General features: G+C 44.6%; 1 protein-coding gene across 1 annotated transcript in view; it reads left to right on the top strand.

The window, feature by feature from the left end:
• VAPB (VAMP associated protein B and C) overlaps positions 1-27,297 on the top strand; it is a 41,195-nt gene extending 13,898 nt beyond the window's left edge. Inside the window, exons 2-6 of the mRNA XM_040436484.1 lie at positions 20,272-20,424; positions 22,412-22,515; positions 24,296-24,376; positions 25,103-25,279; positions 26,828-27,297. Of these exons, the coding sequence (XP_040292418.1) occupies positions 20,272-20,424; positions 22,412-22,515; positions 24,296-24,376; positions 25,103-25,279; positions 26,828-26,986 (674 nt within the window). The 3' untranslated portion in view covers positions 26,987-27,297. The remainder of the gene's footprint in view (positions 1-20,271; positions 20,425-22,411; positions 22,516-24,295; positions 24,377-25,102; positions 25,280-26,827) is intronic.
• Positions 27,298-27,909: the final 612 nt, after the last annotated feature.

Here is a 27,909-nt window from a genome sequence, read left to right as displayed (position 1 = left end):
CAGGATAGGGGATAACTATCAGATTGTTGGGGGTCCCAGCGGTAGGATCACAAGAACGGGGGCCCCATGCAGGCTTCCCGATGACTGGAGCAGACGCTCCATTCTGGAGATAGGTGAGCGTTCTACTCGGCTGTCTCCAGAAATCCCATAGAAATTAAAGGTGTGGCCACACGCATGGGCGACCGGCTGCCCCGGTCATTTCAGGGGAGAAACGGGGGTTACGAAGCCCCCATTCTCATGATCAGTGGGGGTCCCAGTGTTAGGACCCCCCTCAGATCTGATGGTTATCCCCTATCCTGTGGACAGGGGATAACTTCTACCTACCGTAATACCCCTTTAAGCGCCATGCATGTATTTCAGTCCGCAAGTTCCATGTACCTTTTGCATTTTTCTCCCTCCCATGAATTGAAATGACTATTCTGGTCCACGATGTTCTATAATTTGCAGAAGAGCCACATGGTTCCTCAACAAAATTAGGATGGGCACATGACCCCAAAAAAATGAATGGGTCAGTTTTCTTTCTGCTAAAAATGCGGTTAGCACAAGGATGAAAAATACGTTTGTGTGCATGAGGCCTTACATATCAATCTTATGTATCTGACACCTGCCTGGTCACATTGATGGAAGGAATTATAGTTATCAGATTATCTGCTGGCCGCGGAAATGTATATCACTCGGCATAAAGGATAACAGCATCAGTAGGACTTTATCCAAGATCGTTCTGCAATGTATCAACCTGATCGTCACTAATACCGCCCTCTTATGCAATTCTTGTTTCACTAATGAATAGCTCAGACCGTGTTTATTTCTACATTTACTATTAATATCATGCCTTCATCTCCCGCGCAGAGATGCATTGTCAAAGTGACACACGGGTATTAAACGTTTTAAAGATGACTGCATCAGTCAGGGAGGGGTGTTTTATAGCTTTGCTATACACATTGCCTGGTATATAGACTTCCGTCACGCTGAATGCACATCTTGAGCGTTGATCACTTTTGACCTTCTAGAAGACACCGTTTTCCTTGCAGCTGATCTAGAAGGTGTTATATCCAGTGGGAGACCGTCTCCGGGTTTATAAATAGGCTTACATTGCTGAGGTGGGCAGAAAAGGGCTTCAGAGCAGCGATCATGGCTCCGTTATGAGGGCATGGGTGACACTATCCCGTTGTCTTCTCTTGTTGACTTGGCCCCAGATTTTCAGGCCTCGTGTGCTTGCTACCTGCTTGGTGGTACACAGGGTCCTAGGTACTTTACATGGCGTATCTGTAATACAGCATCCATTTTTATTTCCTTCTGATTTGTATGGAATTTATAGGAAATGTAGGGTTGTCAGGATTAGAAAAACATTGCTGCCGTTTCCAGAAATAGCGACATACTTATCCATGACGGCACAAAACCTCTGGACAGGTGTGGGGCTGTTTTTGGTGGTGACAACTGTTTCTTTCTAATTCTGTGTCAACTGTCTACGTTGCCCGTCCCTAGTTGTGTCCTTTTACTTTTCTATGTTTAAAGGGAATGTGTCATCAGAAAATGACTTGTTGTTTAAATCGCGTTAAGGAACTTTTTTCCCCCCCCCCCATACCTATATTTAAACAAAAAACATAAATTCCTGCAGGTTTTTGCACTGCCCACTAGGCCTGATAATAGGTGCCACTTCTTGGTTTGTACAGATCATTTTACTGCAGTTATATACTATTCTAAACCCGCCTGTAATGAGAAGGAGATATCACCTCTGTGTATAGATAAGACAGGATCCACCATTCACAATAGGGGATTGTCAAATATTATCTATTCTTTTCCCTTTCATCCTCCATGACTGCATACCATGAGAGATGACCCGCCTCCAACCAGGTAGGGACAGGAAGATAAATTTAACCCTCCTCCGGCTCCTCCTTAGTGTCTTCCTCTCCCTCCAGGTGGAGACAGATTATCCTCATGGCACTTGCGGTGAGGCCGCTTTCTGTTTAAGGCAGGCAGAGGCGGATAAGAAGTAGAAAAATGCCTTCCACATGAGGGAAGCAGGCAGCACCCATGCCCTCAAGGAGTCCCTCCGGTCATGTTCAAGCTCCGCATCGCAGTCCAATACTTTCGGCGCTTGATGTCACCGGAAGTCAAGTGCAGTCCATGTGCGTTCCAAGAGGTACTTCCGGTCTTAGGAACGCACGCTAAGGGGGCGGAGCTAGTATTGGCACGCAGGATCAAGGCGGATGTCGCCCTCTGATCTGAGGTCTGCAGGTAAGATTATTTATAGGGGTCAGAGGCAGAAACGGCAAACATGTTTGAGCCTGGTACAGTCCAAATGGAGACCTCCCAGGGGCCGACTATTGTAAGTTACTGAAAGTCTCTTGGGGAGAATGCTGTATAATTTTACTTATGCTAACCCCCTTGTACCTCTGAGTGATAAGGATTGGGCTCAGAGAGCTGCCTAGTCAAAAAACTAAGAAATGTTTTATATGTTCAGTAAAATTACCTGATTCATATACTAAAAAACTCTGCAGGAAATGGACTTCAAATGTGGCAAAAGATTTGGTTCCTTTTATTAGAGCGGAATTGAGAGACATAATCAGGGAAGAAATGCGGCAGCCCTGTCTGAAAATCCTATGGCTACCACTAGTGCATCTACGTCTAAACATAGGGAACCAAAAATAGGTTACTCTAGTTCATCGTCTTCAGAGTCAGATCAAGAATCGGATTCAGAGGGCCTTGTCTCCTCTGGTTCGTCTGGGTCTGATTCAGAATTTAAAAGGTTTTAGTTCTGAGGATACTAGGGAATTAATTAAGGCCGTCAGGGCCACCGTGGATCTCTCAGATGAAAAGTTCCAGAGGTCCGTTCAAGATCAAATGTTTAGTGGACTAGAACAAAATAAAAGGAGAGTTTTTCCAGTTGACATAAATGTGCAGGAACTAATTAAGAAGGCTCCAGATAGGAAGTTATTTGTTCCAAAAACGATGAGACATCGCTTTCCATTTAGCGATGAAGATGAGGCGTTGTTTTCTTCTTGTCCAAAGGTAGATGTTTCCTTATCAAAATTAGTCAAAGGGGCAAAAATGCCCTTCCTTTAGAAGGATCCCATGACAAGAAAGCCGATTCAAGTCTAAAGAAAACCAGGGAGGCCGCAGCAGCTTTATTCAAACCAAATCTAGCTGCCACATCCGTTTCTACATCCCTAAAAAAATGGTGATCACAGTTGGAATCGCTTCTGAAAGAAGGGGCCACTTATGACTCCCTAAAAAATTCCTTTCCCCTCTTAAGAGGTGGACTTTCTGTCTGATTCCTCTACAGAATCAGTCAGAATAGCAGCAGGAACCTCGGGTCTAGTGGTAGTGGCCAGAAGGGCGCTTTGGTTAAAATCTTGGGCGGGTGACATCATTTTGAAGATGAAACTATGTAGTTTGCCCTTTCATGTCAGGATTTAGAAAATATTTTAGAGAAGGCTTCGGACTCTAAAAAAACATTTCCTAAGGATACAAATAAAAGAAAATTTCCCTTTCAGAGGGTCAGAAAAGGTAGTTCCTTCCAGGCCAAAAGATCCACTAGAGAAGGACAGTGGTCCAGAGGGAAAAACCGGAAACAGAGGTTTCTTGTTTAATCCAAAAATACAGAATCTTCCAGACAATGACGCCAGGCTTTAGGTAGGAGGGAGATTAAATTTTTTGTTTCTTAGAAGAATGGGAAGAGATTACAGTCAACCCTTGGGTCTTAAATATTTTATCAGGGGGTTACGATATTCCCTTTAGTCTTCCTCCTCCTTTGATGTAAAAGTAAACCCTATTCAGAAATCGGCGATACTACAAGAAAAATTAGAATGTATTCAGATTCTGCTGGCTCAAAAAGCTATTATATCTGTTCCCCTCACAACAAAAAAAGGGTTATTATTCAATGGTCTTTTTAGTAGAAAAACCCGATGGGGGATATCGTCTGATAATAAACGTAAAGAGCCTAAACAAATTCATAAAATACGACAAGTTCAAAATGGAAACCATAAAATCCACCATAAATCTATTAAAGGAAGGAGGTTTCTTGGCATCAATAGATCTAAAAGATGCGTATTACCATATTCCGGTATGCTAAAAAGCTCAAAAATTTCTCCTCATAGCAGTCTTTTTGAGAAAGGAGATACATAATTTCCAGTTCCAAGTTCTCCCCTTTGACATCACCTCCGCTCCAAGGGTGTTTACCAAAGTAATGTTAGAAGTAGTGGCTCATTTAAGGAGGAGGAACATTTTAATAATTGACAATCTGTTAATAGTAGGAAGCTAAAAAACTGTCCTGGAAAACAATTTGTTCATAACCTGCCAGACACTATATCAGACAGGCTGGTTAAAAAAATGGAAAAAATCAAACCCCTGTCCATCCCAGAGTTTAATATTTTTAGGGGTCCGTCTAGACTCAATCCTTCAGAAGACTTTTCTTCCAACCCAGAAAGTGATAGGGATAAGCGAAAAAGTCTTACAATGCTAAAGTCAGTCAGTATGCACAATCGGAGAAGCTATGAAGCTATTAGGCTCATTGACATCTTGCATCCCAGCAGTAAAATGGGCCCAGTTCCACACTCAGACTTTACAACAATGGATATTAGAGAGTTGGGACAGAAATCAGGACACATTGGAGGAGACCATTCAGATTCCCTTAAGAGTAAATCAGTCCTTACAGTGGTGGAAAGATCCAGACCATCTGATGAGGGGAGTTTCTTGGAATCCCAAACATCTGCAAGTTACTACCACAGACGCGAGCCTTTGGGGATAGGGAGCGCATTGCTCTCATCTAGCTTTCCAAGGACAATGGTCCGAGCTTCAGAGATCTCTCTCTTCAAATCGGAGAGAATTGTCCGCAGTCTGGGAAGCTATAAAGGCATTGTCCCATTACATAGAAGGTAATGACATTCAAGTAAGGACTGACAACACGACGGTAGTCGCCTACATAAACCATCAAGGGGGTACAAGAAGTGTAGTCTAATGACAGAAAAAATATTTTCATGGTCAGAAGTTCGCTCGAGGTCGCTATCGGCAGTACACCTAAAAGGGTCACTAAATACAAAGGCGGACTCAGAAATTCTGAGGTCAACAGAATGGAGCCTAAAAAAAGGAAGTGTTTTTTTGATCACAGAATTATGGGGTACTCCCCTAGTGGATCGGTTTGCCTCAGCAGAAAACACAAAACAAAAAAATATTCTTCTCGCTAAATCCCTTTGGGAATATAGGAGTAGACGCGCTGTCACAAAAATGGGGCTTTCAGCTGACGTACACTTCATTTGATTTCCAGGGTGCTAAAAAAGATCCGCATAGACAAGGCCCATGTTATTTTAATAGCCCCTCTGTGGCCGAAAAATCCATGGTTCCCTCTGCTGAAGCTCTTGTCAAACCAGAGCCCGTGGGTTCTTCCCTGGAGTCAAGATCTGTTGTCACAGGGGCTTCTCCATCATCCCAAAGTGGAAAGACTACATCTGGCAGCTTGGAACCTAAGAGGGTAACATTAAAGTCCAAGGGTTTATCGGATGCCATAATTGACACTATGGCAGCCAGCAGGAAGGAAGTTACTTCCAAGATTTACTCTAAAATTTGGAAAAGATTCAGTGGAACTCTTCTCAAAGATTTTCCATCCAGGCAATTTTGGGATTTTTGCAAACAGAATTTGAGAAAGGGTTGCGTCCAAATACCCTAAGGGTACATGTATCAGCATTGAGTTCAGTGTTTGATGAAAAACTTTTGGGGCCATCTTTGGGTTATCTGGTTTTTGAAAGGGGCGGATAGATTAAGATCCTTAAGACCTACTGTTCCTCCCTGGGATCTTAATTAAAGTCTGTCAGGTCTGACGAATTTCCCCTTTAAACCCCTTTCGGAGGTCGCACTAAAATATGTTTCCCTACAAACCCTATTTTTAGTAGCAATTACCTCAGCACGTAAGTGAGATCCAGGCTCTAAAAATAGTGGAACCATTTTCATGGTCTTTCCAGACAGGATTGTCTTTTAGATTGGACAATTCTTTCCTTCCAAAAGGTGTATCTAATTTTCACAGGAGGAGATAATTATTCCCCCTTTCTGTTTGAATCCAAAATTAGATGGAGAGGAGAAATTTCACAAATTGAGCGTACATAGAGCTATCTTATACTACTTAGAGACCACGAAGTCCTTTAGGAAAACTGATTACTTGTTTGTACAGTTCAGTGGGGCACATAAAAGACATAAAGCCACGAAGAATTCTTTGTCCAGATGGATAAAAATGGCCATATTGGAATCATATAAGTCTTTAGGGGTATCTTCACCAAAGTCTCTCACAGCTCACTTTACAAGATCTGTCGCAACATCCTGGGCCGAAAGAGCAAGTGCTTCGTTAGAACAGATCTGTAGAGCAGCAACATGGTCAAGCCCTCACACGTTTTACTAAACACTACGGGGTAGATACTAGGGCTAATCGGGAGCTTTCCTTTGGTAGGAACAAACAAAATTGAATCTGTTATATCTCATGGTATGCCATCATGGAGGATGAAAGGGAAAAACCATATTATTACTTAGGGTACTTTCACGCTAGCGTTTTTCTTTTCCGGCATAGAGTTCCGTCACAGGAGCTCTATACCGGAAAAAAACTGATCAGGCATATCCCCATGCATTCTTAATGGAGAGTAATCCGTTCAGGATGTCTTCAATGCAGTCATTTTGACTGATCAGGCAAAAGAGTAAACCGTAGCATGGTACGGTTTTATCGCCGGTGAAAAAAACGGAAGCATGCGCAGACCGAAAAAAAAAAGGTGAAAAAAGTAAATGCCGGATCCGTTTTGCCGGTTGACACTGGAAAGACGGATCCGGCATTTCAATGCATTTTTTGGACTGATCAGGCATTTTTAAGACTGATCATGATCCTGATTAGTCTTACTAATGCCATCAGTTGGCATACGCTTTGCCGGCTCGAACTGCTGCAAGTGTGAAAGTAGCCTTGCCGGTAATTTTCCTTTTCATGAATACACTGAGCAAAAATATAAATGCAACACTTTCGATTTTGCTCCCATTTTGCATGAGCTGAACTCAAAGATCTGAAACATTTTCTACATACACAAAAGACCCATTACTGTAAAATATTGTTCACAAATCTGTCTAAATCTGTGTTAGTGAGCACTTCTCCTTTGCCAAGATAATCCATCCCACCTCACAGGTGTGGCATATCAAGGTGCTGATTAGACAGCATGAATATTGCATAGGTGTGCCTTAGGCTACTTTCACACCTGCGTTCGGGTGTCCGCTCGTGAGCTCCGTTTGAAGGGGCTCACAAGCGGCCCTGAACGCATCCGTCCAGCCCTAATGCATTCTGAGTGGACGCGGATCCGCTCAGAATGCATCAGTCTGCCAGCGTTCAGCCTCCACTCCGCTCAGCAAGCGGACACCTGAACGCTGCTTGCAGCGTTCGGGTGTCCGCCTGGCCGTGCGGAGGCAAGCGGATTCGTCCAGACTTACAATTGAAGTCAATGGGGACAGATCCGCTTGAAGATGACACTATATGGCTCAATCTTCAAACGGATCTGTCCCCCATTGACTTTCAATGTAAAGTCTGGACGGATCCGTTCAGGCTACTTTCACACTTAGAATTTTTTTTAAACTATAATGCAGACGGATCCGTTCTGAACGGATCCAAACGTCTGCATTATAGGAGCGGATCCGTCTGAGCAGACATCAGACGCACCCGCTCTGAACGGCAGTGTGAAAGTAGCCTTAGACTGCCCACAATACCGGCATTCGGGTATTTTTCATGCCGTATCTGAATTCCGGCAACTGATCCGGAATTTTGGATGGAGAGAATACTGCAGCATGCTGCGGTATTTTCTCTGTCCAAAACGCCGTTCAGTGACTGAACTGATGCATCCTGAACGGATTTCTCTCCATTCAGAATGCATTAGGATAAAACTTATCAGTTCTTTTCAGGTATTGAGCCCCTATGACGGAACTCAGTGCCGGAAAAGAAATATGCTAGTGTGAAAGTACCCTAAGGGCTTTTGCTCACAACCATGAGTGGCCTGGGAAACACTTCCGTGTGTTGGCCAAATCTCTCAGGCTGACCAAGGATCCACTGACCCAAACTGACTGTATGATAGTAACTTGTACACAATGATGTACGTTCACTGCAATAGCCCTGCGATCAAATATGGACCGACTATCATAAATTAACAGGATACATTCAGTTCGGGTCAAAGGGAGATGCAGTCAACCCAGAAGATATGGCCAACACACGGACCTTGTTTCCCGGGCTGATCATGGTCTTGTATATGAGCCCTAAGAGATGTTATCACCATCACAAACACTTTAGGTAGCCTGAGTCACGCTCACGTGCTGGACTGGGTGTTATATGGCCATCTTTGGCCAAACCTATTTGTGTTACTAGACTCACAGCTAGGATCCCATGGAGGAACTTGGCTCCATACCTCCTCAGTCTTATATAAAAGAGGTTATTCCATGAAAATTATTTATCACTTATCTAGAGCTTAGGTGATAAATAACAGACTATGCAACTTTCCCCCTCCACATGAAATCTACAAAGGGAATGCAGAGTCCCCTTTCTGTATGGAGTCATACGCAGTCTGTTCAGAGAAGGGTCTCAGGGACTTATGGGATCTTGGCTGGTCCCAGCAGCAGTTAGACCCGTGTAACCTGTCATTTATGACCTACCCTGTGGATAATTGGTAAATAATTTAGGTAGGATAACCCTGTTCAACCCACACGGCCTATGGACACAGATTTGGCCGCCTGGCCTCCATGTATTTCGTGCTTTCTGAAGTAATGTGTCGGGCGAGCATTCAAGTATTGTTCTGACTAGAAAGCCGATGACTTGTAAGTGATCGTGTGAACTGGGAGAGATCCTGAGGAATGTGTGTCTGTGGAGATCATCAACATAGTTTAGGTTGAGAATCTAGTTTGACAGGTTTTGATTTGTTAAGGTTTTCGGAGCTGCATTCTACGTGCTGGCCTGGTGGTATTGTCTTGGTAATCTATAGCTTTTCTTAGCATTTTCTAATGCTTCTTACCTTCCAAATGTTCCTTTAAGCCTTGAATCACAGTTGTTTGTGATCTCTTACCTTCAGTAGGGTTCAGTGTTTCAGGATTAGAAAAACATTCCTCCTTCCCGAAACTCTGGCACTCCTGCCTATGGGTTGTGTCTAGTATTGCAGCCAAGCTCCATTCAGGTGAATGGGACTTAGCTTAAATACCACACACAACTTGTGGACTAGGGTTGTGCTCTGGACAGCCTCTTTGAGACAACAGATTACATAGGCCAAAAATGTGCCCATTAACATTCCAGTTTTTATGCTTGAGGCAAGTCTCGAGAAGATGGGTAAAACCAGCATACTGGAAAAGTCTGCGACACAGTGGAAGGAAAGACGGGCGGACATTTCTTAAAACAGAAGGATAACACACGGTGTGTGGTCCCGAGGACACTCGAATGACTCATCAGTTACTGTTGAGACATTGCCACCTTCACTTCGAGGTTAAGGACACGTGCGCTTATTAGAAGTAGATTGGCTTTCATCCAATACAGCGTAGTCTTGAAAGGGATGTTAATCATGAGAAAAACTTGGCTGCTTTCTTCCCAAAACGGTGCAATTCATGGGCTGTGTTTGGTATTACCCCTCAATTGATAAGAATGGGGCCAAGCTGCAATGTTCTCTTCTGGCCAGGTGATGTTTCAGCAAGAAAGCAGCCATCATTCTATCATTTCAAACAACATTTTTAACCTGTGGATGACGTGTGCCATATATTTACTGAAATGTACAGCATAGGAGGTTAGGATAGGTTGTCAGTATCAGATCAGCAGGGATCTGACTCCCAGCACCCCCGACGATCAGCTGTTTGAAGGGGTAGCGGTTCATAATCATCTGCGCATTGTCTGCTTTGTAGCAGCGCGGCAGTGTATTTACAACTTTGTGTCCCATTCATCTGGATAGAAGTTTCAGAAATATCCTAGCACTGTACTCGTCTGTCTCCGAAATCTCTGTAGAGACGACCGGTGCGGCAGTTTGTATGCCTAATCGGCTGCTTTGTTCATTTTGGATTTCTCTGAGGGTTTTGGGGTACCCATTCTGGTGATTGGTGAGGATCCCAGTGATAGGACCCACACCAATGTAATAGTTTTCATCTGTCCTGTGGATAGGGAATAACGTTTAACAGAGATACCTGGGAACATGATGGCCTATCCTCAGCACCCCGATGATCAGCTGTTCAAAGATGCCTCAGCCCTGCGTCAGCGCGTAGTCCTGTTTCTTGGTCAGTGATGCCCCTTTCCTGAGGATAGGCCATCAATATCAAATTCCCAGATAACCACATTATTATTTTTTATTTTTTTATTATTTTTTATTAATTCCCAATAACAATCAGTCAATGCACAAATACAGTACAGTTACCAGCACGTATAGCATCTAAACCTGACATCCTCCCCCAAGAACATTGGTTACCCCCATCGCTACACAAAGCGCTATATTGGTCAGGCCACTCAGAAAGAGTTCCCCAGGACCCACCCGAGTGCAACTATGTAGAATTGACTCAGAGGACTCAATGGCGGTAGTCTCTGTTGAGGAGAGAGAGAGGCTGCAATTAAGACATTCCATTTCTTACTAAAGCTGATAGCTGATAGACCTTTCTGCCTATCCACCTCCCATCTACCCGTCTCTAGGCTTAGTCTAGCGTGATCCACTATTTCAGATATACTTGGCGGTTCCGAAGCTTGCCAGTGTCGCAATATACATGGCTTCATTGCCAGAAGCGGCACCTGTACTGCCTCAGGGAGTGGCCTATAATGAAAGAGAAGTAAGCTACTTGCCAATGTAAGCTGTGACTGAAAGTGGGACCTAACTAAAGCCAATAAAGCTTACCACAGCTTTACTATAGCCGAACAGGACCAAATTCCATGGGTAAGATCGGAGTTGGGTAAACTGCATTTAGGGCCCTCTTATATATGTCCCTGGGCCTGATCATCTTTTGTTACGAGAGTGGAACTCATAAATCCCTCTATTCATGAGCTTCAGTTGCGTCTTTCCAGACCTTATTCGACTGCCCTAAGTATTACCCTCCAACCCTGTAGTATTTCAAGTGCTACCACCTGGGTGTCCAGTGTCTTGTTCAAAGTCTTAAAAAGATCCCCTTTGGATCTCTTCAGGTCCTCCTTCTGCAATATATCGTACAGCCGAGACAGAGACCTCCTCTCCTTGGGGTTTAATAATAACTCATCTGCGTCATCACCTAGGAAGTCCCCGGAGAGATCCCGCACCCTGCATTTCAGGAAACCCATTATCTGATGGTACTCTAGGAAATGAGACACTTCTAACCCTTAAAGTGCAACGCTCCTGAAAAGTGTAGTATCTCTGCTGCGAGTCACACCATAGGTATCATACTGACTGGCTTGCCACACTTGAATATGTTTATTCAGGGGACCCGAAAGAAATTACGGGTGTTGCCAAGGTAGGAGGTATTGAGTAACTTGGGAAGGGTTTATGGCACAGCTTTCTCACTGCTTTTCAAGTAGCTATTGTATCTCTGACCAATATGCTCCCTCTTAAATGTCTAGGTACTGCAGATAACCTCTGACAGCCAGAATACCAATTTAAGTAATTAATACAATTACCTTGATTCTTCCCTTCATCATTAGTGAGGTGATAAAATGTCTTGACTTTAACTTGGTATTGGGTGCATTTTTAGGCTCCACATATGTATATTAGTACTATTTTTTTAAGCTCGCTTTATTGAAGAATACCAAGCAAAGTGTGTTATAAAGCAGTCAGAAAATTATTCAGTGACATACAGTCATGTGAAAAAATTAGGACACCCTTTGAAAGCATGTGGTTTTTTGTAACATTTTTAATAAATGGTTATTTCATCTCCGTTTCAACAATACAGAGAGATTAAAGTAATCCAACTAAACAAAGAAAACTGAAGAAAAGTCTTTTCAAGATCTTCTGTAAATGTCATTCTACAAAAATGCCTATTCTAACTGAGGAAAAAGATAGGACACCCTCACATGTATTCCCTCTTAAATTGGCTCAGATCTCACACCAGGTGCACATAATTAGTAGATCGTTACTCTGCATGTTGAATGAGGCTTGCCCTATTTAAACCTCAGACATTTAGTTTGGTGTGCTCCTGACTGTTGAAGTGAGAGTGAGCACCATGGTGAGAGCAAAAGAGCTGTCAGAGGACTTCAGAAAAAAGATTGTAGCAGCCTATGAGTCTGGGAAGGGATTTAAAAAGATCTCAAAAGATTTTGAAATCAGCCATTCCACTGTCCGGAAGATAGTCTACAAGTGGAGGGCTTTCAAAACAACTGCCAACATGCCCAGGACTGGTCGCCCCAGCAAGTTCACCCCAAGAGCAGACCGCAAGATGCTAAAAGAGGTCTCCAAAAACCCTAAAGTGTCATCTCGAGAACTACAGCAGGCTCTGGCTACTGTTGATGTAGAAGTACATGCCTCTACAATCAGAAAGAGACTGTACAAGTTTAACTTGCATGGGAGGTGTGCAAGGAGGAAACCTTTGCTTTCCAAGAGAAACATCGAGGCCAGACTGACATTTGCCAGAGATAAAGTTGACAAAGACCAGGACTTCTGGAATAATGTTCTTTGGACAGATGAGTCCAAAATTGAATTATTTGGACACAACAGCAGAGGACATGTTTGGCGTAAACCAAACACAGCATTCCAAGAAAAGAACCTCATACCAACTGTGAAGCATGGAGGTGGAAGTGTCATGGTTTGGGGCTGCTTTGCTGCAGCAGGACCTGGTCAGCTCACCATCATAGAATCCACGATGAATTCTACTGTGTATCAGAAGGTGCTTGAAGAACATGTGAGACCATCAGTTAGAAAATTAAAGCTGAAGCGGAACTGGACCATGCAACATGACAATGACCCAAAACATACTAGTAAATCAACCAAAGATTGGCTGAAAAAGAAGAAATGGAGAGTCCTGGAATGGCCAAGTCAAAGTCCAGATTTGAATCCCATTGAGATGCTGTGGGGTGACTTGAAAAGGGCTGTACGTGCAAGAAACCCCTCAAACATCTCACAGCTGAAAAAGTTCTGCATTGAGGAGTGGGGTAAAATTTCCTCAGACCGATGTCGAAGACTGGTAGATGGCTACAAGAACCGTCTCACTGCAGTTATTTCAGCCAAAGGAGGTAACACTCGCTATTAGGGGCAAGGGTGTCCTATCTTTTTCCTCAGTTAGAATAGGCATTTTTGTAGAATGACATTTACAGAAGATCTTGAAAAGACTTTTCTTCAGTTTTCTTTGTTTAGTCGGATTACTTTAATCTCTCTGTATTGTTGAAACGGAGATGAAATAACCATTTATTAAAAATGTTACAAAAAACCACATGCTTTCAAAGGGTGTCCTAATTTTTTCACATGACTGTACATAACCCTTAAGACATATCAGAATTCCACAACATAGTGGCAAATGAGAGCAAAGATACATCAATAATACAGTATGCTAATGAGACATCAATATTAACAATTCCAAAGTACCTGGTGATTCCTTAAGTGAATACATTCCTATATTCTAAAGTGAGGGATAGGAAGATGTATATGGCTACTAGGCAATAGAGTGTAAGTGGGCCGTCGTAACAGTCAGCGGAGAGGCACACCACGGCCCCCATATCTTTTGGAATTTTTGAGGACATCCCCTGCGGGAATAAATAATCTTCTCCAAGGGAATAATGTTGTTGACTAGGGACTTCCATTGGCCAACCGTGGGGGGCCTATCCGCCATCGATCTGAGAGCAATCGCCTTTCTGGCAAGGAAAAGAGTTTCCCTGATAAAGGTGAGCGTATAATGTGAGCGTAAGTCGTCCTCAAGTATCCCCAGGAGACAAGCCTTGGGGCATACCTCTAAGGTATCTGGGATCATGGTAGATATAACATCCACCACTGCCCTCCAGAATGGGCGAATGTAGCTGCAGTCCCATATGAGGTGCCAGAAATCCGCATTCAGCTGCGCACACCTGTGGCTTACCGCATGGGGCCTCCTACCCATTTTAAAAAGCTTGGTTGGGGTGAGGTAACATCTATGTAGGATAAAGAGTTGTCAGCCTATTAGTGAGAGACAGTGATACAGCTACCGGGGCCTCGCTCCACTCCTCAGCTGATAAAGTGGGTATGTTGCCTCTCCACTTACTCTCCGCACCCAAGGGAGAAATAGAGATTCTGAGGTTTAGCAGGTGAGTGTAAAGGTCAGATATTAGTCCCCTTGGCCCCTGGGTTCTAAAAACCCCAATGAGTGGATAGGCTGAGACCGACCTTTTAAGAGCCCGCAATTGGGCCTGAAGGGCATGTCTCAGCTGAAAATATCTAAAGAAATGTAGGCGTAAGATTCCAACTTTGGTCTGTAGCTGAGAAAAGGAAAATAGGATACCATTTACATATAGATCTTTCAGATAATGTACCCCATATCTTTTCCATACATTCTCCCCTTCACAATGTAACAGATGAGGAAACAATGGATTATTCCACAGTGGAATATCATCCGGTAGGTCATTGTATTGCTGCAGCTTTGCAGCTCTCCAAACCTGGTGCGCAAGTCTATGGATCGGTAGAAGTGAACCTGATATAGATGCAAGGCCACAGATTGGAGAGCCGCAAATGTTCTTGCAAATAGTATTCAGAATTGGGAAGCACATCCCGGGTCACCCATGGCACCAAATATCGCAACTGACCAGCAAGGGAATACAAAAATAGGTCTGGCAAGGCCGCTCCCCCATTGTTCCAGCTCCTTTACAGAGACTGAATGGCCAGTTTCCGTCTGTTATTGCCCCTTGTGAATGTCGCCATAATTGAGTGCAATTTATAAAAAAATGTTCGGGGGATCGGGACACAGACGTGTTCTAGCAAGTATAGAGCTTTAGGTTGGAGAATCATTTTGATTAGATTTATCCAACCCATGGTGGACAACGGTAGGGTGTTCCAGGATTTAAATTTATCCGTGAAATATGACACCAAGGGGATTGTGTTTAGTTCATGTGAAATAACTGGTTCTTTCGTGATAATGACTTCTAAATACTTGAATCTGTCTACTACCATCAAGTTATAATAAACGGAAGGCCAGTCTGAGGTCCATAAAGGCATAATGGCTGATTTTGCTCAGTTTATGCAAAGACCAGAAAAGGAGCCGAACTGCTCAATAAAGGTTATTGCCCTGGGTAATGTAGACTCCACGGAGTCCATGTATAAAATGAGGTCATCAGCATATAAGCCTAACCGATCCTCCCTATTCCCCAGAGATATTCCTTTAAATGTGGCGTCCTGGCAGACCCTTAGTTCTAGATGCTCAATAGCTACCGCAAATAAAAGGGGAGACAGAGGGCAACCCTGCCTGGTTCCTCTATATAACTTAAATGTTGATGACAGGGAGCCATTTATCATATTCGCGGATGGGGATTTATAAAGGATATTAATCCAGCTGATGAATGCAGGACCGAAGCCAAAGTATCTGAGGACCTGTACTAAGTAAGGCCATTCTACTGAATCGAACGCTTTGGCCGTTTCTAACGCAGCCAAAGCCTATTGTTTCCGGTCCGCACATCCAAGCTGAGCAATAACCTGTGCCATTCTTATGTTACTGGAAGTGGAGCTGCCAGGGATGTAGCCGGACTGGTTTTCGTGTATAATGGAGGATATTACCCTATTTAATCCGCTAATATCTTGGCTAGAATTTTATAGTCTAGATTTAGCAGTGATATAGTGCGATATGACCCACACTCCACAGGGTTTTTGTCAGGTTTTAGCAGAACTACATTGGAGGCCTCATACAATGATTCCAGGAGCGCACCACCAGTCAGGGACGCCTTATACATACGCAGAAGCTGCGGTCCCAGAATGTCCACATATCGAGACTAAACTTCCAACGGAATCCCATCCGGTCCCGGGGCCTTGCCCAGATTCAACCCCTTGATTGCCTGGGTTACCTCCTCCAATGTGATCTCCTCATCCAACAGCTCCGTATCAGGAACAGATAACTGCGGGTGAGAAATCTCCCGGAGATACTCCTCCAGTTCAGGAGTAGAATACTGAGCAATCCCCCAAATCGGTCTAGTATACCTTCAGGTTCAGTTATCACTACCCCACTATTGTCCGCGATACGTAATATCGGTGGAGCCATATTGTTCCTACGAACTACCTGCGCCAACACCTTCCCCACTCTACTACCTTGTTCAAAGGTCTGCTGCTGCAGGAATAGCATCTTGCGATCACTCTTTTTCCTGCAGATGGGTCATGTATTGCCTGCCCTTCAACATCCAGTCTACCCTGTTCTCCTCTGTAGGATTGGCGACATACACAAGTTCTGCATTCTTACACTGAGTACCCAGGTCCTCCTCCCTGCGGCGGGAGAATTTCTTGATGTAAGAGATGGAAGATCTAAGGCACCTGCGCAGGAAGGCTTTCAGAGTCTCCCACAGCAGGGCCGGGTCAGTGTCATCTAAGTTAATTGCGAGAAAGGTATGGAGCTGGTCAGGTACCCGATCTCTTAGGGACATTAAAGATAACCAGAACGGGGGAATGCGTTGCTTGGGGATTCGAACAGCAGTGTAAGGGTTAGTGATTGAGGCATTATAGGTGCGTGGTCAGACGGACCCTGGGGCCCATAATGTATGTCCCGCATTGCCATAAAGGTGCCATGGGTGCCCAGGAGGTAATCAATCCTATATAGAGCTCCCCTAGAGGGAGTGAAGCAAGAAAATTCAATTCGGTCCGGGTACCTCTCTCTCCATATGTCAATCCATCCCAGCTCAGACAGCAGGCGCGCCAGAGCAGTATTGGGTGATCGGCGAATAGAACTATTGGACGGGTTGCGAAATCTGTCCCTTGATTCGTCTAGGGCAGGTTAAGATCTCCCATGCCAAGAATTGTGCTGCAAACCCGGCCGCTGTCTGAAGCATCGAGAGACTATCTGGAGGAGGGTTTATACATATTTAGTATTACATACGGCATTCCATTAATATGAGCTTCTTGACTCTCCCTCCCGTTTCCATGGTAAGATTTGTTTCCTGCAATCCTATTATATGTGGAGCTTAACCACGGATATGTGTGAATACCGCCATTCGCTTCCTAGGCCCCCACCAAACCCCTCACATTCTAGGATATTACTCTAAGATCTGCCATAGTGGAATCTTCAGTAATAGCGTGTAACATAAGAGATACTGTCAACCACCCAAACGTTGGGTTAACTATTAGGACATAAGCATAACCATAATAGCAAATGGCCATGTGCACGGGGGACCTGCACGGTGTAAGAAGGTGGAATTCCAGTGCAGGTACGGTAGCTGGCTCCCCACAGTAACACTTGCCAGTGTCATAGATGCGTTCAACGTTGAACGACCAGTAAGTAAACCTCAGTGTCCCCGAGTCCACATACAAATGTAATGCAATACGTTACCGAACCATGAACCAAGAAAAACGGAGATCAGTGGTCCTAACACAGTCCTTGCAGGAACCTTTTCATCCCCTTTCTACATATCAATGGAGGCCTAGTCTCCGAACAGGATCACTTGGGAGGGGAGCGGCGAGGTCTCCTGGATAGCCAGTCCTCTGCCTCTGCAGGGTTGGTGAAAAGAAGTGACTTGTCACCGTCCATGACACGCAAACATGCCGGATACGCCATCGAATACTTGAGATTGAGCTCTCTAAGACACTGTTTAATGGAGACAAAAGTAGCGCGCCTCTTCTGCAGGTCAGCGGAGAAATCTGGATACAGGGAAATTTTCGCCGATCCCAGCGAGATGGTTTGCGTGATCCTATCATGCGCCAGGATAAGATCTCTGTCGCTCCAATTTAGCATGCGGGCTAGAAGGTGCCTTGGAGGGGCACCAGGAGGAAGTGGTCTGGCTGGAACACTGTGCGCCCTTTCTACTGTGTATGCGGATAAAAAAACTGCATTGGGAAACACCGATTTAAACCACCCTTCCAGGTAAGCCGCTGTATCTGGGCCCTCTGCCCGCTCCGGCATGCCGATGATGCGCATGTTGTTGCGCCGCGTGTGGTTTTCAAGATCATCACATTTTTGGCGGCACAGTTCCACAGACGCTTACACGGCAGCGAGTCTTGCCGGCAAGGGACCCGTCAAGTCCTCCAGGTCTGATACTCGCGCAGCTGTTGTATGTCCCGGCGTAGGAGACCCAAGTCCACCATGACCTCTTCTATCTTCCCTGTCAGGGAGACCTGACACCCAGTGATGGCCGCCATTAGTTGTTGATGCGAGGTTTGCAGGGTGAGCTCAGACTCAGCATCAGAATGTGGCTGCTGTGCCGCTTGACTCCTGGTGCTGGTCGCACGTGTTGGTCAGAAAGCTGCAGCACTATGTTGGGAATCTTGCCTGGCAAATTCTTTAAGGCGCTCCGCCGCCATCTGGGCTTTGCTGGGGCTCATGACTCTGTTCTAGCACTCTTGGAGACCCAGGGACACCTCTCGGGTCAGTATTTGGCAAGCGTACAGGTCAGGATGGCTCAGGATTGAGGATGGGAGCCGGAGCTGCTCTTAGATGCGTCCAGCCATAACGGCAGTTGGCCACGCCCCGTATATTAGTACTTTACTGCCGTCTCGTGGGTATATGTCCCTCCTTGGCCATGAGTGATGGTTCTGCAGGTTGCCCTGTTGTCTTTTTTTTTTTTTTTTGTTCTAAAACTTCTCAAGGACGCATTTACATGTCCTTTGATCAACCTTTTTGGTGGTAGTCCATTTCCTTTTTTCCCCTTCATCACTTTTTTCCAAACATCTTTGTCTTCTTCATTGAGCTTTTGTTTTCTTATAATATGGCCAAAGAAAGAGGTTTTCTAGCTTTATTTTTTCCTAGGAGCCTCTTAACTTTTTTTTTTTCTTCCTACCATCAATTTTCTGTTAGTTCTTTTTTGTATTGCTGTATTTCCATACCTGCATATAAGGTAAATGTTAGATGTGGTCAAGGCAAGCCTTAGGGACACATTAGCTGCCCTTGCTGGGCACCAGGCCATCTGTGGCCTCTCCTTCAAGGCCTTGTAATTGCTAGCAGTGTGAGATTTTTTTGGCCACTAAGTTTTTATTTGAGCACCGAATGATTTTATTAGATAGCTGTACTTGTGCAGGGTGTGGGCACCATAGTGTAGGGGGCTTATAATTATACCCTGTATGGTATTATTTGGGCTCTGCATGACTGTACAGCATATGAGGTAAGAGGCACCCACAAAAGTTGCTAAACAGAGCACCATCCAACATAAGGCCAGGCCTGGTTGTGATGTTTAGTACATCAGCAAGCGTAGAGACACGTTGTCAGAAACCTGTTAGACAAGTGTCACAAGATGAGCAGCTGATAAATGTAGACTAGAGTGGAGCATGTTCCTTCCCTTCAGCAGTCCACTGAATTAAAGGGCATGTGTCACTGCTCCAACTTGTGATGTTTTAGTGACAGTCAAACAATAGTGGACATATGGAATCTAATGTAGACCCCACTCTGGCCACTCTAGTAGCCTGTGTGAACTGTGCAGTGGCCAAGATGGAAGACTGTCTAAGCAGAGACACCATTTTCTACGTGCTTTCCATGGACATCAAATGTCAGTAAAGCCTAAATGGACATGGCCACTGATGGAGGGTCATAAGACCCATCGCTTCCTTGGGCCGCCTCTCTTGGCAAACCTAGTACATCGCTAGTGGAAAGTGAGAGTAGGACTAGCCGTTTTTATAGAATTTTCAGTATTTCTCACTCACTGACAGCATTGAAATGAATGGCAAGCACGGCCACCGCTCCATTCACTTCTATGGGGCTTACGGAAATAGCCGAGTCAACGCTCAGCTAGTTTCGGCGTTCCCATAGGAATGAATAGAGGGCAGCTGATCGGCGGGGGTCCCAGGTGTTGGGCCCCCTGCCGATCTGATATTGTTGACTTGTCTTGAAGATACGTGATCAGTATTATTTCCAGGAATAACCCCTTTAAGGGTGAAGAACGTCCAGACACTCACCCATTTGTTAGATTTGCAGCCTAAGTGAAGGCTTTATTGGTATATTGTATGGTACAACATCCATCCTTTTCATACTGAGTGATGAGGTTAATACCTCCAGCCTGGCGCGATTAGATACCATGATCTACCTCTGGCTAACTGATTTTTAAGCATGCTTGCGATTGCCCGATGAACAAGCGTCACTGCTAGATCATCACTAACGGGCGTTCCTACGAATGCTGGAGTAATACAGCCTTTGCATGGGCAGTTTGTGACTTTGTGTCCTGGTAATAAGGCTGACTGCCGTTTTACAATCTTCCACTTCTTTTCATTTCAGGTCCTTTTACAGATGTCGTTACAACAAACTTGAAACTCGCGAACCCCACAGAGAAAAACGTTTGTTTCAAAGTAAAGACCACGGCGCCGCGCCGGTACTGTGTGCGACCTAACAGCGGGGTCATCGATGCCGGCTCCTCCATCAATGTATCTGGTGAGTCCCTTGTAATTAAGACTTCACCCCAGATGAAGGGATCTGACCTCATTAGCCGTTCATAAATATTCATGAGTTGTTCTTTCTCTGCCTGGCCTCTAATCTGACAGCTGATTGGCTCATCATGGGCAGCAGTAAGTAGGATTAGTTGAAGGCTCCTCTGAATAGACTGACCACCCCATAGACCTAATTAAAAATTTCTGGCAAGGGGGAACTGAGATGTGCCTTGGCCAAATACTTGCAAGACAATGGGGGTCATTTATCATTGATATGCCCTGTGCTGCCAGAGGATGTGCCTAATTTATTATGAGGGCCACGTCATAAGTTGGGTGCATCCTCCACTAGTCCGTGCACCTAGATTGAAATCCACTGCAGCCCCTGACGAGTAGATTTCAATAGTCATTTATGCCTGGAGGCAGGCCAATGGCCGTGCTCCGCTCCGCCCCATCTCGCCACTCCCTATTATCAAGTGCACCTAAATGTAGATGCATGGACGTTCAAAAATGATCAAAACAGGCTAGTGGGACTTTTTTTTACACCTGTTTCTGGTGCAGTGCTCTTTGATAAATAACTGCCAATATATTTAATTATATTAAGGTGACAGGATTCTCAATCTGGGACCCTCATCCTTATGCTCAACAAAGTAGTGTCCATTGGATTCTGTGGAGAAGTGGCCATGCCACAGGTTGTCCTGTGTGATAACCTTTTTTTGTATAAGATGCCCCATGGGTTAAAAAACAGTTACCTCACCAGTGTTCCCACGCTGACGGGGTCACTGAAGGTCTCTGCTGCTTGGTTTTGGCTTGACGCACAGGAAGTGGCTGGAGATGCCAGTCACCAGTTCTGCTTCTCCTATATAAATGTCATCCCACTGGGCAACCTCTTTAAAATCGGTGTCACTGAAATAGAAAAAGGGGGATATCCCCTATAGGTAGACATTTTAAATACTGTATAGTGTGTATCAACGTGAAAATAGTTAAATGGGTTATCCAGTAATAAATACATCAATATCAGATCAGTGGAGGCACCTGACACCCGGGACCCTGCTGATCAGCTGATAGAAGAGGCCGGCGCTCCGTGACGTCACGGCCAGGTGACTTCACCGTACCTCAGTCACATGGCCAAGTTGCAGCTCGGCCCCATTCAAGTCAATAGGGCTGAACTGTAATACAAAGCACAACCACTATACTATGTACAGCGCTGTGCTTGGTAAGCGCCCAGGAGGCTGCTGCGCTCGCCAGACCTGCGGTGAGCACGGCAGCTTCCCGACACAGCTGATTGGGGGGTTGCTTGGACTCAGACCCCTGCCAATGTGATATCGAGGATAGGTCATCAATATTATTTCACGGATAACCCCTTTAAGTGTTGCCAAGGTTGTTATCTACTTAGAGTCCTTTGTTAGAGTTCTTTCCACTGCAGTAGCTGATTGTGGCCTGCCATGGTGGTGATGTCATCATTGGCAGGGAGAATTGCTATGGAGACTATGCTAAAGGTTTTTTTTTTTGTTTTTTTAAATGTCATCATGGACTTCAACCAGTTTGGCCCAAAATCCAGTGTTCCTGTGTAATGCCTGGCTGTGTCCTCATCTGTACTCATGTAGTTATGGGCGTGCGCTTTTAATTTATATGTGTATCAGGTCATCAATAACATACTTTTCCCACTTAGTTTCCATTAATGAAATAATCAGTCATCAGGAACATGTCATTGAGGAACCGGAAGAACAAACAGAAAATGGGATGTTCTGGAGAAACATCGTCCATATGGTGGCCAAAAGTCAGAAAACATGTGGTAGTTTTTGTGAGGATTTTCTTAATCGCTGCAAAAAAAATTAAAATTCCTGAATCTCCCTCATTTCTATGCAGTGATAACAAAGGATAAGAAAAATCACTGCCCTCTTGTGGAATGTAAAGAGTATTACAATGTACATACTGATTTACAGTGTTGTCTTATGTGCATGGTTAACCCTTTTTCTTCCCTTTTATTTTAGTTATGCTCCAACCCTTCGACTATGATCCTAATGAGAAAAGCAAACATAAGTTTATGGTCCAGTCCATGTATGCACCGCCAGACACCACCGACATGGAAGCCGTTGTAAGTGTGTCTGACGTTTTCACTGTAGCGTCATCCTGCAGTCTGATGTTAAGAAGCTTTTACACTGGACTGTTATCAGAAACAAATGTTCATACAAACACTTGATAACAGGCCCATGTAACGTTGCCTCCAAGCACCCGATGAGCAAGCAAAAACTTGTTCTAGGGATTTAATAGTTTATGCAGCGCAGTATATCAGCGTTTGTGGGCAGCAGAAACAGTGAATCTGTATGGGGACAGGTGATGGCAATAGAGATCGCTCTTCCCCCATCCAGTGGAGGTTATTGCAGCTCTTACCTCCACTGGCAAGCAGACAATTATTTGGAAGGAATGGTTCCTTCTTGATAATTGCCTGCTCACTGGTGCATGTAAATGCATCTTTAGGGTCATATAGCAGATCTCCATCTTATTAAAGGGGTTTACAGGCTCCTATTATTGATAATCTATCCTTAAAGGGGTTCTCCAGGCTTTTAATATTGATGACCTATCCTCACCCCTGCTGATCAGCTGTTTGAAGAGGAGGCGCGCACCGTGCCAGCGCTGCCTCCTCTTCACGGTTTACCTTCTCACCGTTGCATCTGCAGCGGTGAGCAGGTGTAATTAGAGCTAACCGTCCCATTCATTTCAATATGACCTATCGTTCCCATACACTTGTATAGGAGCGATCCGTCCCATTGAAATGAATGGGACGGCTTGGGTGTAATTAGACCTGCTCACCGCTGCAGAGGCGACGGCGAGAAGGTAAACAGTGAAGAGGAGGCAGCGCTGGCACGGCGCGCGCCTCCTCTTCAAACAGCTGATCGGCCGGCTGTCGGACCTCCGCCGATCTGATATTGATGACCTATCCTGAGGATAGGTCATCAATATAAAAAGCCCGGAGAACCCCTTTACGATAGGTCATTACTATCTGATTGGTGAGGGTCTGGCATGCAGCCTCCAGCGCTGGAAATAGCATGTTGAATGGAACAGGAAGCACAGCTCCACTCAAAGTGTAGTGGTCGTGCTGGGTTACTGCAGCTTAGCTCCCATTTACTTCAATAGAAACTGAGCAGCAGTAACCCGCCACGGGCTCTACACTTGCAACAGGGCTGTTTTTCCTGTTCCATTCCAGAGCTAGTTTCAGCGCCAGAGGCTGCAGGCAACACCTCGCTTATCAGATTGTAATGACCTATCTTGAGGATAGGTCATCAGTAGGGATGAGCGAACTTAATATTTTAAAGTTTGGGTATATGCTGAATTGCATTATGGATTCCGTTACCACTGACCATAACGCAATTCCAATGCCTTAAGAGGCATTCCATTATTCATTCCGTCATACCAGAAGTCTATGGCCTGCATAACGGATCCGTACGGTTTTCGTTATGCTGGAGTCCTCTCCTGCATAGCGGAAACCGGACGGATCCATTATGCAGGATGGGACTGAGCTTCACCTGGGCCTTGGGAGCCTAAGAAAAGCTGTAAGAAGGCTGCTTGAGTGACGCAGCCTCCTCAAACAGCTGATCGGCAGTGGTCCTGGATGTTGGACCCCCCATTGATCAGATACTGATAAGCTATCCTGAGGATAGGTCATCAGTATAAAACAGTTGGAAAAATCCCTATAACAGTAATGGAAATCCGCTCACTTCCGAATGATCATTTGGTGGGCTGGTTTTTATACAGCAGCCAATTGGAACAGGCAGAGCTGCAGTTTAAAGTATAGGGGAAAGACAAATCAAAGCCTGAGCCCTTGGTGAGACATCAGGTAAAGTTCCATTTCTATAAAATTTCTTGTTACTTTGCAGTGGAAAGAAGCTAAGCCGGAGGAATTGATGGACTCGAAGCTTCGGTGCCTGTTTGAGCTACCTTCTGAGAATGACAAGCCTGTAAGTATCTTATTTTTAAAGGTCTCAGAGTTAATTTCAGTGTCGGAGCGAAGAAGCGCGATACATGTGCAGAGTGGCAGCTGCTTTGTGTACTAGGCCAAAATTTGTGGCCATTTACCTGCCTTGAGGAGCCGTCGCCCATTGCAGCCTTTTGAAGAGATGAGCCTTAGGCCTCATGCACACGACAGTATTTTTTCACGGTCCGCAAAACGGGGTTCTGTTGTTCCGTGATCCGTTTTTGTTTCCGTGTGTCTTCCTTGATTTTTGGAGGATCACCAGACATGAAAAGTGAAAATAAATCTAAGTCAAGTTTGCCTTGAAAATAAAATGAAATGGGGAAAAAAAACGGACGCGGGTGACAATCTTGTGTGGCTCCGTGTTTTTTTGGTCCGCGAACCGTTGTCCATGAAAAAAAATAGGACAGGTCATATTTTTTTGACGGACTGGAAACGCGGATCACGGACGCGGATGACAAACTGCATTATCCGAGTTTTCAACGGACCCATTGAAAATCACGGAAAACGGAACAACGGACACGGAACACCACAACGATCGTGTGCATGAGGCCTTAATGAGAGAAGCCACTGAGGTTTGTGGGCATTTGGGGTGAAGATAACGCAAAATATGCTCGCTGACCACTCAGTGTGACTGCACCCTTCATGAGAGACTGATGGAATTGCAGCAGATTTTCAGTTTAACGTCTCCTATTTTTCTGTTGCATTTCAGCATGAAGGAGAAGTGAACAAGGTCCTCACTAGCAGTGTAACAAAGACAGAATCCACCTCCATGTTCAAATCCGTAAGTTCCAGTCTGGAAGACTCCGAGCAAAAGAAGCTGTTAGAAGACAACAAGCGGCTGCAGGCGGAACTCCAGAGACTACGGGAGGACAACAAACAGCTTAGGGTAAAGATGGAGAACCAGAACATTTTCACTGCGCTGCTACCATGTAGAGCAGGGATGCACAACCTGCGGCCCGGGGGCCACATTCGGCCCTCGATACCATTCTGTGCGGCCCCCAACCATCTGGTAACAGACATATATGTCTATGTCTTGTGGCTGCTCACATGTATCTTTCATGTATTTTCCCATGAGATGGGAGTACTAGAAGTGTAACCAGACATTTATGATATATACTATATGTTCAATATGCCATAAAAATAGTATTTCAGTAATACCCCTTTAAGTTTTATTCTCGGCCCTTGGAATTGGTTCAGGCTCACAACGTGGCCCCCAACCAGAAAAGGTTGTGCACCCCTGATGTAGAGAGTCCTGGAGATTGCAGCTCATTTTAAACCAGTGTTTTGCATGACAACACTTCCTACTTTATCATAGGGACATGTGTGGATCCAGATCCCCATCTACATCAGTGTCCAGACCTAATCTTCTACTATTCAGTCTAGTTCGGATGTAGATGTTGATTGTCTGGATCTACACAGTGGAGAAGGTTATTGCTCATTGCTAGGAAATTCGACATTTTGCAAAGTCAAAAACACAGGCGTTGGATCTCTGCTGCTCAGACTGTGGTGGCAAATTCTTAAAGTGTAACTGTCATTCTTTCTTTCTTTTATTTGTGTAATGAGTAGGGGCAGTGATACTGACCACTTTTGTAATATACTTAAATTACTGGAATCGTACATTTCTGTCAGAAAAATAGCTCTAAAGTGGGCTGTTTTGAGCCTTAGCAGCGCTCCTCTGTCTTCTGTTTACATTACAGTGGAGACTTGCTAACACTGACTGTGTTATTGAAGTTATGTACAGGCACAGGCCTCTACATCCAGCGCCACTCTAAGGCTACCTGCACACAACCGTATGTGTTTTGTGGTCCGCAAATTGCAAATCTGCAAAAAAACACGGATGACATCCATATGCCATCAGTTTTTGTTTTTTTTTTGTTTGTTTTTTTGCGCATCCATTGTAACACTGACAATCCTTGTCCGCAAAACGGACAATAGGACCTGTTCTATTTTTTTTGCGGGGCTACGGAATGGACATACTGATGCGGGCAGCACACGGTGTGCTGTCCGCGTTTTTTATGGACCCATTGAAATAAATGGGTCCGCATCCTATCCGCAAAAAAAAATAAAACGGAACAGACACGGAAACAAAATACGTTCGTGTGCATGTAGCCTAAATGTAAGACAGTTTCCGAGCGATTTTACATTTAGACCATTTTTTACACCTAAAGCGGGCGTAGAAAATGATGGATGAGACGCGCCTGCTGGCCGTCATCTTCCACACCCACAATTTTAGACCTGGTGTGAGTGGGGCAGAGTCGCAGATAGTGGAACAACTAGCTGGTACGCCACCATATGCGCCTGAAACACTCCTAATTTAGGCGTATTTCAGCTTAGAAAATGAGCCCCTATGTCTTGTTTGTAGCAAGTTTGTTGTTCTGCAATTCTCCTTATTGGCCACTAGGCTGTGCACTGACACAAGTCTTTATTTTAACAGGAGGAAGATGGGTTGAGGATGCGAAAACTTCAAGCCTCCAGTAACCCTGTGTCTTCATCCACTAGCCTTGTAAAAGAAGAAGGCTTAAACCCCCGGATACTCGCCCTGGCAGTCTTGCTTTTCATTATCGGTGTAATCATAGGGAAAGTGGCCTTGTAGACGTCGCATGCTTTAACGGAAACGAGAAACAAAAATTACAGAATCATACTGTCAATGGTTTAGCCATATCAAAGAAATTGAAATTTATTCATAACGAGAGCGAGAAAAAAAAAAAAGTACAACATTTCACAGGTCCTGCCTTTGTTCCCCCCCACCCCTCCCCCGCTCAGTTCTAACATTTTTGCTTCTAGGATCAGATCAGTTGTACAGGATGATTCATTAGCAAAGATCATTATTGATTAAATAACAAGAAAAGTCACCTAATTCTTTAACATCGTACTGTAAAAAGTAATTTTAAAGACAAAAAAACACATTTTTAAACCTCTGGATAAGTGTTTCTGGTTTACCTCTTTTAAGAAAAAGTGTGGGGGGGTGTGGGGGGGGGGGGGGGGGGGGGGAGAATCTATTGAAATGTCCTTACTTTAGGTCCAGTGGCGCCATCTTACACCCTGTTGAGTAGATTGAAAGGGAAGAGGGGGGGGGGGAAGTGGAAGTGGATTTTTTTTTTTTTTTTTAGCCCTCCAGTCTATGTATACATATATATATATATATATATATAAATATAATAGTCATACATGCTGCTCATGAAGGATTACGTCTGCGTTTAAGTGTGTAAACCTTCCCAATCCCCCGTGATGTATCCCGCAGTTGCAGACTACTTGGATTTGCTCGTGGTCAGTTGCCAGTCTGAGGTTAGGGGCAGGCCAGCCATAGAAGGGGGGGGGGTCAGTTAACCTGGTTGCCAGTGCTGTGCAGTACAGAGATTTTTTTTTTTTTGCAATGGTTATGGGACGCAGACCTCTATGTACATAAGGGATATGGGGTGTTCTGGCATAACCGTGAATATTGGGGTGTTTGAGAATATTATTATAATTTTTATATATTTTTTGGAATAGGGACCAAACAGGAGGCCATGGTTTAGT

Source organism: Bufo bufo, chromosome 6, assembly GCF_905171765.1.
Source record: "Bufo bufo chromosome 6, aBufBuf1.1, whole genome shotgun sequence".
Classification (NCBI taxonomy): Eukaryota; Metazoa; Chordata; class Amphibia; order Anura; family Bufonidae; genus Bufo; species Bufo bufo.
Note: the sequence above shows the minus strand (reverse complement) of the source record. Positions and strands in the feature narration are given on the sequence as shown.